The sequence below is a fragment of the Scardinius erythrophthalmus genome (assembly GCF_964197995.2).
Source record: "Scardinius erythrophthalmus genome assembly, chromosome: 6".
Lineage (NCBI taxonomy): Eukaryota > Metazoa > Chordata > Actinopteri > Cypriniformes > Leuciscidae > Scardinius > Scardinius erythrophthalmus.
This window is the reverse complement of record NC_138226.1, coordinates 41428855-41441167: the sequence shown is the minus strand read 5'-3', so window position 1 is coordinate 41441167 and position 12313 is coordinate 41428855. Positions and strand designations below refer to the sequence as shown.

Sequence of the window (12313 nt, the reverse complement as noted above, 5' to 3'; positions counted from 1 at the left end):
CAAGACCTTCTCAGTACAAGTACAAGTAGTCTAGGCCTAGTCATATTTTCCATTATCATACGATGACTGACATATATTCACATAAACATCTCTCTCTCCAAATAGGCTTAATAATTGTATTATCACTAAATAAATTAAAGTGTATTGCATAGTCTATGTTATAGGTCACTTTTAAAATCATGTCATATTTTATAATTATATCCTGGCCGTGGATGCATTAATCATTGCATCTGTCTTTCAAAGATGTCAGGTAAAAAGCAGTTAAGCATCCTCTCATTTGCCCTGAGAGGAAAGCCCCCTAAAAAGGCCAGGTTAGAGGATGCAGCTGTCACTCTTACCTGTCTTCAAAACTTGAGAGCCCTGCCTTAATCATGTTACTTTCTACCGGGTGTCTGTTAGATCACAACACTTGAGTAAAGTCAGAGCACTATTTGTTCTTCACGCGCACAGTAACTGAAATTTAAAACTGTTAAAAGAAAATGCTGAATAAACTATTGTATAGATAGATACTGTATAACACACTACGCATCAATATGTCTTTTCTTTGTGCTTTAAACTTTTCAAAGCGGACTCGACGCGCTATGCGCTGTGACTCATGTTGCTTCCACCGCATCATTCTGCGCTCGGGACGCGCATATAAGCGCTTTGTGCCGCACTGTACTGGAGCCTTTCATATTATAATACAGGGACGCAATGAAAGATTATTAATAGCCGTTCTTATATAAAATAATTGATATTTTTGTTATCTTGTTTTTCATGAATGTATTTTACAACAATACAAAGAGCAATGTGTAACGTTTTACCAGATTTAGTGTTACACTTATTGTGACCCGTTTATAGTTCATTTATAACTCTAATAATAATAATAATAATTATTATTATTATTATTATTATTATTACATTTTAGGCTACATATTTAAAGCTTTTGTCCAAAACTTACAAAAAAATGAACAAAGCAATTCGTCAAATATCAGTCATAATACAGGTTAGAAAATAATAATAAAGTGCTAAGATTATCACAAATAAACAAAAGATTTTGATGCATGTCATTCATATTAAATCATATATTCCACTCAAAATCGCTAATTAAGATTTACTTTAAGATTGCAGACGCAGTTAAGACAATTTGATGCACTCCACTTATTACACAATAAAACAATATACAGTAAGATTCTTTAACAACGTGTTCTTCTAAAATGAGAGTGAGCCACAAATACGTGAGTACAGATTACAAACCCGTGGGAACGGATTGCAAAAGCGTGGCATGGTTTATGAATTTGTGGGTACAGATGTCACGATCCACACTCAAGGAGACAGGGGTAGATCCAAAATCGTAATCATCCAGGCAGGGGTCAAATCCAAATAAGCAATCCAAAACGAGAAACACAACAGGAACAGCTGGGAACAATGATGACGGGGAACAGCTGAGTGCAATGAACAGTGATTGGTACAGACAAGGATTGTGGGGAATGCAGTTCATAATGTGGATGACACCATGGGGAAGAGGACCTCTAGTGGACACTAGGAATACACAAACCAGACACTGTGACAACAGATTGCAAAAACTGAAGGAACGGTTTACAAATCTGAGAGCGCGGATTAGAAACCCGTGGGTACGGTTTATTAATCTGTGGGCACGATTTGTTAAACCGAGGGAACAGTTTGAGAATTCGTGAGTACGGCTTATAAAGTCAAGTCAAGTATATTTGTATAGCGCTTTTCACAATACAGATTGTATCAAAGCAGCTTCACATTATTAAATTAAAATAAAATAATACAACAAGGTTTGTTTCTAGTGGAATTTATTGATTGATAAAATTAAATGAAATATCCCCAACTGAGCAAGCCAAAGGCAACAGTGGCAAGGAACCGAAAAAACTCCATCAAGTGACCTAATGTTGTCCTAAAACTCCATCAGGTGACCTAATGGAGAGAAAAAAAAAAAAAAAACTTGGGAGAACCCAGGCTCAGTCGGGGGCCAGTTCTCCTCTGGCATTTATAAACTAGAGGCCGGATTGTAGTTTGAACTGTAAGATTAAAAATATTATATGAATGCCTGGCCGAAAAGATGCGTCTTTAATCTAGTTTTAAACTGGGAGAGCGAGTCCGAGCAACGAACAGTATCAGGAAGACTATTCCAGAGTTTTGGAGCCAAATGTGAAAATGCTCTCCCTCCTTTGGTTGATCTGGATATCCTAGGTATGACCAAAAGCCTCGAATTTATTGATCTTAAAGAGCGCGATGGATTATAGGGCGATATAAGATCCGTTAAATAGACTGGAGCTAAGCCGTTTAGGGCTTTATAAGTCAGTAGCAATACCTTGTAATTAATACGGAACTTTATAGGTAGCCAATGTAGTGATGATAAAATCGGTGTTATATGATCATATTTTCTTGATCTAGTAAGAACTCTAGCGGCGGCATTTTGGACTAACTGTAGCTTGTTTATTGAGGATGCAGGACAACCAGCTAATAAAGCATTACAGTAATCTAGTCTCGAGGTCATGAATGCATGAACTAACTTTTCTGCATCAGAAACTGATAGCATATTACGTAGCTTAGCAATGTTTCTAAGGTGGAAAAAGGCTGTTTTTGTAACATATGAAATATGATTTTCAAAAGACAGGTTACAATCGAGTATAACACCCAGGTCTTTTACTGTAGAGGATAAAGTAACAGGACATCCTACGATGTTAAAGTTGTATTGTGAGAGGTTTTGTGGGCTGTTTTTTGAACCGATAAGTATTACCTCTGTCTTGTCTGGATTTAATAAAAGAAAATTACGCGTCATCCAATCTTTTATATCTTTAACACACTCTGTCAATTGGGATAATTTAGCGTTTTCATCCGGCCGTGATGAAATATATATTTGAGTGTCATCAGCATAACAATGGAAACTAATTCCATGTTTCCTTATAATATCTCTAAGTGGCATCATATATATTGAGATTGAGATTTATACATATGTATTCACAACAAGTACAAATAGCGATGCAGATTAACACTAGGCGATTTCCTAGGCAGATATTGACTTATATATTAAGAACTATATTAGGGGGAAGCACAGGCGAAGCACTGCTACTTGGGCGTGATATCTCTGCGCCCAAGTAGCAGTGCTTTGCCTGTGCTTCCCCCTAATATAGTCCCAAGTCAATATCTGCATAAGAAATCGCCTAGTGTTAATCTGCATCGCTATTTGTACTCGTTGTGAATACGCAGGCCACAAGAAGTAATTAGGTGGGTTTTTTTTTTTTTTATATCACTTTTACTCAGGACATGCTAGCTGGCAACAAAGGATTCCATTCATTATGCTAAGCTAAGCTAGCACCGACCCTGTCAAACTAAAACAATGCATGCACTGAGACAAAAATGCATTTGCCCACCTATCTAAATGTAGGAAAGAAGGTGAATAAGCCCCATTTCAAAAAACGGTGGAGTGTTCCTTTAATGCTTGTCCTTGAACACCAGTATAATTTTGAAGTCGATCTAAGAGTATTGTGTGATCTATAGTATCGAACGCAGCACTTAGATCAAGTAAAACTAGTATTGAGATACAGCCTTGGTCAGAAGCTAAAAGTAAATCATTTGTGATTTTAACAGTTTCAGTGCTATGATGCGGCCTGAATCCTGACTGAAACTTTTCATAGATATAATTTTCTTGCAAGAAAGAGCCCAGTTGAGCGGACACAACTTTTTCTAGTATTTTAGACATAAATGGAAGATTTGAAATGGGTCTATAATTTGCTAGATTATTATGATCTAATTGTGGTTTCTTAATGAGAGGTTTTATAACTGCCAGTTTAAATGTTCTTGGAACATGACCTAAAGATAAAGATGAGTTAATAATATTGAGGAGAGGCTCTTCCACTACAGGTAACACTTCTTTCAGTAGTTTAGTTGGTATAGGATCTAATAAACATGTTGTTGTTTTAGATGAAGTGATAAGTTTATTTAACTCTTTTTGTTCTATAGTTGTAAAGCACTGTAATTGTTCTTGCGGGGTGATAATTGAGGCTGAATTATAAGGCGCGATTGAGGATTGAACGTTTACAATTGTGGTTCTGATGTTTTTTATTTTCTCAGTGAAGAAGTTCATGAAATCATTACTACTAAACTGTAACGGGATATTTTGTTCGGGTGACGCTTGTTTATTTGTTAGTCTAGCCACGGTGTTAAATAAAAACCTAGGATTGTTTTGGTTGTTTTCTATTAGTTTGCGGAGGTGCTCAGCCCTGGCCGCTTTTAGGGCCTTTTTATAACGTGACATACTGTCTTTCCACGTGATTCTAAAGACCTCTAAATTAGTTTGTTTCCATTTACGCTCTAAATTACGGGTTTCTCTCTTTAGAACATGCGTAGTATTATTGTACCATGGTGCTTTAATTTTCTCTCTGACCTTTTTTAATTTAATGGGTGCAACAACATCCAATGTTCTAGAGAGAATGGTGCTCATAGTGCTAGTTAATTCCTCAAGTTCATCTGTTTGTTTGGGTTCAGGCAGCAGCTGAGACAGATTAGATAAGCAATTTGAGAAATTATCTATGGTGGATGGAAGGATTGATTTGCCTGGTCGATAACGCGGCGCAGCATGACATATTACAGCAGTACGTAATATGCAAGTTACCAAGTAATGGTCAGTGACATCATCACTTTGTGGAATGATATCTATATCGGTTGGATCGGTTCCATATGATATAATTAAATCGAGTGTATGATTAAGACGATGAGTTGGTCCGGTGACGTTTTGCTTGACCCCAAAGGAATTGAATAAATCAATAAACGCAGCCCCTAACGCATCGTTTGAATTATCTATGTGTATGTTAAAATCTCCAACAATTAATGCTTTATTGACATTGACCAATAGATCTGAGAGAAAATCTGCAAACTCTTTTAGGAAATCAGCGTAAGGCCCAGGCGGTCTATATACGGTAGCCAAGGCTAGAGATAATATGGATTTTTTTCTAACATCTAAGAGCGTAACATTTAGTACAAGTACTTCAAACGAAATAAACTTAAAACCCGTTTTCTGAGTAACATTGAGAATATCTCTATAGATTGTTGCAACACCGCCGCCACAACCAATCAGACGGGGTTCGTGCTTATAGGAGTATCCAAGAGTAGACTCATTTAGACCGAAATAATCATTTGGTTTAAACCAGGTTTCAGTAAGGCAAAGTACATCGAAGCTATTATCTGTGACTATTTCATTTACAATAACTGCCTTAGGTGTGAGTGATCTAATGTTTAGAAGACCTAGCTTTAAAAATTGTTTTTGTTTACTAATAGCAACATTTTCTGTTAAAGGTCCCATTCCATGGATTATTTTTATTATTTTATCATGTTTCCAGGGGTGCCCTTATAATGTTAGTATGTTTTTTAGATCAAAAATTGTTATAATTTAGAAATAAAAGGCATATTTCCTAGCCTGATTTCATTCCCTGGTTTGAACACTCTGTTTGAAGGGGCGTGTCTGCTGTGAGACTTCAGTGTAAACGCCCTCTTCTGTGATTGGCTGACATGCTTGCATATGAAATATCTGGCATTAGCTGCTACATGTGGAACTATCTGGAAAACTTTTACTATTACAGCTATTATACGTTTTTACTATTACAACTATCGGGATTAACGAATCGTGAGAAGTTTTTTAAGTATTTAGATCTATTTCAATCACATAAAAAATTGCAGTGAGCGTTGAGCAGATGACAGCCTGTTGATCGCATGAAAAAAGATCTTATCATTGCAACGCAGTTTCTGCACTCTCACTAATGATTTCACCAATGCAAACATGAGGCATATAAATACAGTAAGAGCTTTGTTGTGCAGTGTAACAGCGTCATTGATTATATAACGAGTTTTGGCAAGTGTCCAGATAAACTCGCGCTGTGTGATTGATTGACAGCTTGGACGATTGGAAAGGGATTGTTCTTTGATCGCTTTCTGTATATTAATCACAGTTTAAGTAAGATTATTTTCATCCTACTAAGAGAAACGATGTTAAGTTGATCGCTACTTCCATATTAAATCACTACTTACTGCTTGCTGGAATATAGTTGAAATTGCCCCCTTCGTCAGTATGAAACGCTGAGAGAAGCCTGCTTGATATTATCCCAGGTTAGAAAAACAGTCAGTGGTGAAATGGACAGAGCAAACTAACAACTTCGAATTAAACTTTTGCGGTATCCGATTATAGATAAACATCAACCGTCTGTTGACATTTCGCCATCAATACGCCTGTGTTCCTGTGGGCGGAGCTTAGTCTAAACACGGTTCTGGTGATGTCACTAATGAAGGAAGTAGAGGGGTGTAGTCCAATCGAGCCGTTTTTTGTAGTCAACTTCTGTTAAATAAAATATCTCGCTTGGCATTGAACTTTGAGCGTTATAATTTTACAGATATTATTTATATTCTAACAACAACATTACACACTAACTAAAATTTGAAACATGGAATCGCATGCAACGGGACCTTTAAACTGAGCGGACGGATTGCAAAACTGTCGCCATGGATTGTTTTTTTTTTCTCCCACAGGTGACTTCCCGGGCTCCGTACTATTTTGTTTTGTGACTGTATATTCAGTAAAGGCCAAATTTGGGTTGTGCATGTTAGATACATTTTTCTACATGCCACTTAATTTACTGCATACCAATAGTGTAATCTTTAACCATGGGTCACAAAAGCTCTCTTCCACTATCTCACACTATGTGCATTATGTTTCATTTCCTAGAGGACATCTTAAGACAGCTCTCTACAACATGTCATAGACATATGAGACGCCATGGACCAAGACTCAGAGCGTAAGTAGTTACCACAGTAAACGCAGAGATAGTCATATGAAAAAAGTCTGCATTACACTGATTAAAAGTGAAGTTGCCCAAATAAGTACTTGCTACACTATAGAATATGCCGTTCTTGAATCTTATATTATCTCTCTACCAGGTGCTCGGTTTGTGGACGCCCACTGGGCGAAACTTGTCCAGAGAGTACAGATGGTGATGCCGATAGCAGATGAGCTGCGGTCCGGTGGCATGCTGAAACATGAGCCGTACTGTAAGATCAGAGCAGCAGATACTAACCAGGAGAAAATGAGAGAGTTATATGAAGTGTTGCACTCTGGAGGAGACAAGGTTAAATCTGCCTTTTATTCTAGCCTGGAACAGCATGAGCCATCTCTGCTCAGAGACTTAGGTAAGAGCACACTAATTTTGGCTATTACACCACATGTGTCTAGACCTACAGTATATACTGAGATATGTACTGTTAAAATATGTACTTTTACAGGCATTGCACAAATTGCAGAAGCTCTTGTAGAAACCTTAAATATTTTGTCTTAACTTTCCATCTTGTTAACTTATTTCTGTCAGGACCACTATCATCAAATACGATTGACAATTAGCATATGTTTTGTATTGGCGGTATGGGTTTGTTCTGGGCAGAATAGCATGGATAAGAGCAGGGAGAACAGCAATAACCCCCTTTAGGGTAAACAGAACAGAGCCAACATGAATGTATTGCAGATATCATTAATGTCAATATTTTAATGTACAACATAATATGAGAATTTAGTCTGATTCAAAGGGGAATTAGAAGGCCAAATCCTGACTGACGAGAGGAGGAGCTGGGGATGGAGGAGGGTAATTTTTTCCTGATAAACGCGGTAGCTGCTGATAATATTGGAGGACCTTATATATGAATACAGTGATAGGCGTCGTATTCCTATAGGTAGACATGGATCAGTTGAGAGTCTTTGCTTTTTAAATCGGAAGTAGAAAATTACTCTAAAAAATTCTAACTTATGGGTTTGAAACTTAAACATTATGACTTTGAGTCTGTACGTATTTTTTCCCTTCTCAAAAAATGTGTATCACCAATACTGTTAGCTTAGGGCAGTTGTAGCACGAACCTTACGTGGTGGTCTAATAAATTTGTTCAGCAATAGAAAGATAGATGTAAAATGTTTGAAAATATATGTGAAATGCCTTAATCAATATATCACTGAATGTATCAAGTGTGTCTAATGTTCTACAGGCTCCACAGGACATCACACACACTCTGAAAAAACACATTCCTCAGGTGACTGATGAATTTTATAGTAATATACTTAAATATTGCACTCCATCGACCTCATAATTTAGTTGGTATTTCTCTGCTCTGGAATTTCTTACTGTATTAGAATCAGAAAAAAAAAACCTAACTCTTTGTATGTTGACCTTTTCTACAGAAATCAGCTCAGTGATTTATAAATATATGAAGCGGATCTGCAGCGAGTATCAGTATGTGACTGAGTATAACTCACTGCCTGGTGAACATGTGCTGCTGTCTGAGCGCTTCACACAACCTCTGATCCTTCGGAAACATAGAGATCGAAAAGAGCGAGAAGAAGAGATCTGCTCCAGTGGAAAGCGCTTCCAGCAGATCCTCAGCTCCAGGAGCAGTGGAGACTCTGTCCATCTCAACTCTCTGTTCGACCCAGATGACCACGGGATCAGTCCTAGTTCTGTGATACTGCAGGGAAATTCTGGAAACGGGAAATCTTTCATTGTGCAGAAGATCATGATGGACTGGGCATCTGGTGACCTCTACAAAGGGCGATTTGATATTGTCTTCCACTTAAAGTGTAAAGAAATAAATCGCATTCCTGGCGAGAAGAGTTTGGTGGAGATCTTGAGCTGCAGTTGTAGTTTATCATCACATGAGATCTCACAGATTTTACAGCAGTCGCCAGAGAAGGTGCTTGTCGTCATTGATGGATTTGATGAGCTGAAACTCACACAGGACATTAATGACACGTCAGCACACACTGATCTGCTTCAGAAAGCCCCACCTGTGGACACTCTTTGTGCCCTGCTGAGGGGTCGAATCCTGCCAGAGTCTTTCCTGCTGGTCTCCTCCAGATCTACAGCTACGGACACACTCAGTAAACTGCTCAAAGGACCTCAGCGTTTCTCTGAGATTGTGGGATTTTCAGAAAAGGGGGTGGAGGAGTACTTCCAGAAGTTTTTTAAAAATAAGGAACGTTTCAGGGAGGCTTATAAATATGTGAAGGCAAATGAAACCCTCATCACTGCCTGCTCAATCCCTGTCGTCTGCTGGATCATCTGCACAACTATCCAGGAGAGATTCAAATCTGGTGCAGGTGCGACAAGCGGACTGGAAACCACCACCTCCATCTACGTGGACTTTGTGTGCACTCTTCTGGAGCATCACTGCCAGGGTTTGAGTCAGCCCGTCCCGACCCTGCTGAGGAGTCTGGGTCAGCTGGCAGAGAGAGGGATGCAGGAACAGCAAGTCCTGCTGGATGAGAAAAGTGTGTATGAAACCATTTCAGACCCTGCTGGAAATCCATTCTTGTGCAAGTTCCTGTTTAAGAGAAGAATCCACCAGGAGACGATGTTCAGTTTCATGCATCTCAGCTTTCAGGAGTTCTTCACTGCACTGTACTATGTCCTTCTGGATGAAGAAGAGCCCCAGAGGAAACTTACAAGGTCACTTTTAATGGACAGTTTCTCAAAACCACGTTTAGCAGCTGTGGTGCAATTTGCATTTGGTTTGTTGAATAAGGATGTGAGATTCACACTTGAAAAACATCGTCTGTTCATTCGTCCAAAAACACAGGCTCATCTGAAAAAATGGGTTTTGGAAAAGGTTAAAGGTGGTTTCTTATATTCGGAAGCAGCATGTGTTGTTCTTCACTGTCTCTATGAACTTCATGAAGAAGACTTTGTGAAAGAAGTAATGGAATCCTGGGGAATGATTTATGTAGATGGTGAATCCCTCAGTAGAACAGACTTATGTGCCCTGCTGTACTGCTCTCAGTTCTGTCAGAGCATTGAAGACATTTCTGAATTTCATTTGACATCGGAAGATTTGTCAATGATTTTGCCTGTACTTCACAAGTTTAAAAAAGCAAGGTAAATGCTTTAATCTAAAACCGATATTTGGTGGATGTAATTAATATCTAATCTCTAATTTGCTGTTGCAAGTTAAATTTAATTAATCTGTACAGTAATGTTCTGGATTTTATTTTGAAGCTTGAATATAATAGATCCATCAGACTCTGATCTCGGTGAACTGACCAAAGCTTTCATGAGAGGACACACCCTGAGCTCACAGCAGTAATGTTTTAAGATATATTTTATACATTTGATGTGTTTTATGCACCCGTGCTATCATCCTTTAATGTGCTTTTGTTTAACTTTAAGGTTCATGTATATTTTTTTGTGCTTTGGTTTGCAGTGTTTATGTAAACATCTACCAAATGGAGTATGACATAAAATGGGATCATCCTGTCATCTCACTTGATCTGTCAATCTACGAAGAGCTGTCCAGGTGAAGAACAAGTGATTTTTTTTCTTTTTTCTTTTCATCAAATAGTTTTTTTCTCATGATAACCAGAAATAATTCTATGATTAATATGTTTTGTATAACCAATTATATCATCATCTTGTTCTCCCGTTTATCTGGCATACTTGGTCTCTGCAATCTAATAGATTATAATTCTAATAGTAATAATGCAACTAAATTGGTCACCCAAAACAGTTTAAAAAAAATAAGGTACACACTTTTATCTTTTTTGACTATTGCTAATGATGCAAATGTTGGCTGGTGCCCAACAAACCACAATTTAATCATAATTTTTTTTTTAATCACAAAAAGATATTCTAAACAAGAAATTATTGACTTATAGACACAACAACAACTTGAATCTTTTTTTTACATTTTTTTTTAATAGTATCTACATAGAGATTCGTCTGCGTGACCATCCGGATTTGCAATCATTCAGTCTCACCTTTCCACACTCAGAGACAATCAACATTGACTGGACCAGACTTTTTCAGATAATTCACCAAAGGGATTCAGAAGCATTACTGTCATTTCTCTATTCCTTCTCTAAACTGAAAAAGATGGAAATGAGCTTCAAGTGTCTAACTGAGATGTGGTCTGCCTGGATCCTCCAGATGACCCAGAACTGCCCCAGTCTACCCGAACTCTCGTGAGTAACATCTGAAATCACCTCTGTCCTGTTTCTATGTGAATTTGTCTGTTGATAAGAACTAAGCATGTAATATTCAAAGGGATAGTCCATCCAAAAAGGGAAATCCTGTCATCATTTACTCGCCCTCATGTTGTTCCAAACCTGTTTTCCTCTGAGGAACACAACAGAAGTTATTTTAAAGAATGCTTGTGTAACACAGTTTCAGATCCCATTGACTTCCATTGTTTGGACAAAAAATACATTGAACCAGAACTGTTTTATTACCAGCATTATTCAAAATATCTTCTTCCGTGTTCTGCAGAAGAAAGACACACAGGTTATGAATGACATGGCAGAGTCAAAATGTTTTAGTGAACTAGCCTTTTAAAACATTAAAAGGCTATGAATTAATAACACTGATCACATAGTCACTCACCTTTGAGGAATTGAAAACCTAGGAAACACAAAATGGTTTAATAAACAAAGGAACTATTGTATTTTATTATTATTTTAATTAGTGGTGCTTGCTAAAGGCAAGGCATCACTATTGTTATTGCTCATACTTATTATTCTTATTTTTCCACACAAGAGTTTGTCATGCTACTCCTCTATGGGGTGATTATAGTATCAAAATGATTAACACGTGCAAGCACACTTATCAATGAACTTGATACATGTTGCAGAAATGTTTTATCCATGCCTTTCAACTTGCGTGTGCAAAATTCAAAATTGAATGAATGTGAAGCAATTTGTACAAATAGAGACATTTTTGTGAATACAAATGTTTTCCTTTGTATTAGTGTATCATAATTTGCACATGCAACACAGAAGATGTGCATGTGTGGATCAGGTGACACGCGTGCATTCATTGACGTCTTTTCTGAGTCGATCTCATTTGATTCATTTGGATTTTAAAAACTTTCTTTTCGCGGTTTTTAAGCATTTCACAACCCACACACAAACAACTACAAATGAATAGGCATGGTGCTAATTATTAATGTGTGCACAACTACCCATCTATTTGACAAATTCACAAATGTGCGTCACTACATTTAAACTAATACAATACAACTTGTGCGTGCAAAATCCAAAATCACATGTATGTGCAGCATTTTGTACAAATAGAGACATAGTTGTTAATACAAAACCTCGATTTTGTATTAATGTAGGCCTGAATTTGTGCATGCAACAAGTAAAATGTGTATTTATTTGTGGACGAGGTGACACGCGTGCATTCATTGACTCGTTTCTGAGTCGATCCTATTTGATTCATTTGGATTTTGAGACTTTCATTTCGCGGTTTCGCCTTGCATGATCCACACACACAGATGTCTGAGAAAA

General features: G+C 37.6%; 1 protein-coding gene across 1 annotated transcript in view; it reads left to right on the top strand.

Annotated features, from left to right (window-relative positions):
* Window positions 1-6724: 6724 nt before the first annotated feature.
* LOC308692017 (NACHT, LRR and PYD domains-containing protein 1 homolog) overlaps window positions 6725-12313 on the top strand; it is a 105630-nt gene continuing 100041 nt past the window's right edge. Inside the window, exons 1-7 of the mRNA XM_081367695.1 lie at window positions 6725-6794; window positions 6937-7185; window positions 8026-8070; window positions 8219-9908; window positions 10029-10112; window positions 10234-10326; window positions 10730-10990. Of these exons, the coding sequence (XP_081223821.1) occupies window positions 6776-6794; window positions 6937-7185; window positions 8026-8070; window positions 8219-9908; window positions 10029-10112; window positions 10234-10326; window positions 10730-10990 (2441 nt within the window). The 5' untranslated portion in view covers window positions 6725-6775. The remainder of the gene's footprint in view (window positions 6795-6936; window positions 7186-8025; window positions 8071-8218; window positions 9909-10028; window positions 10113-10233; window positions 10327-10729; window positions 10991-12313) is intronic.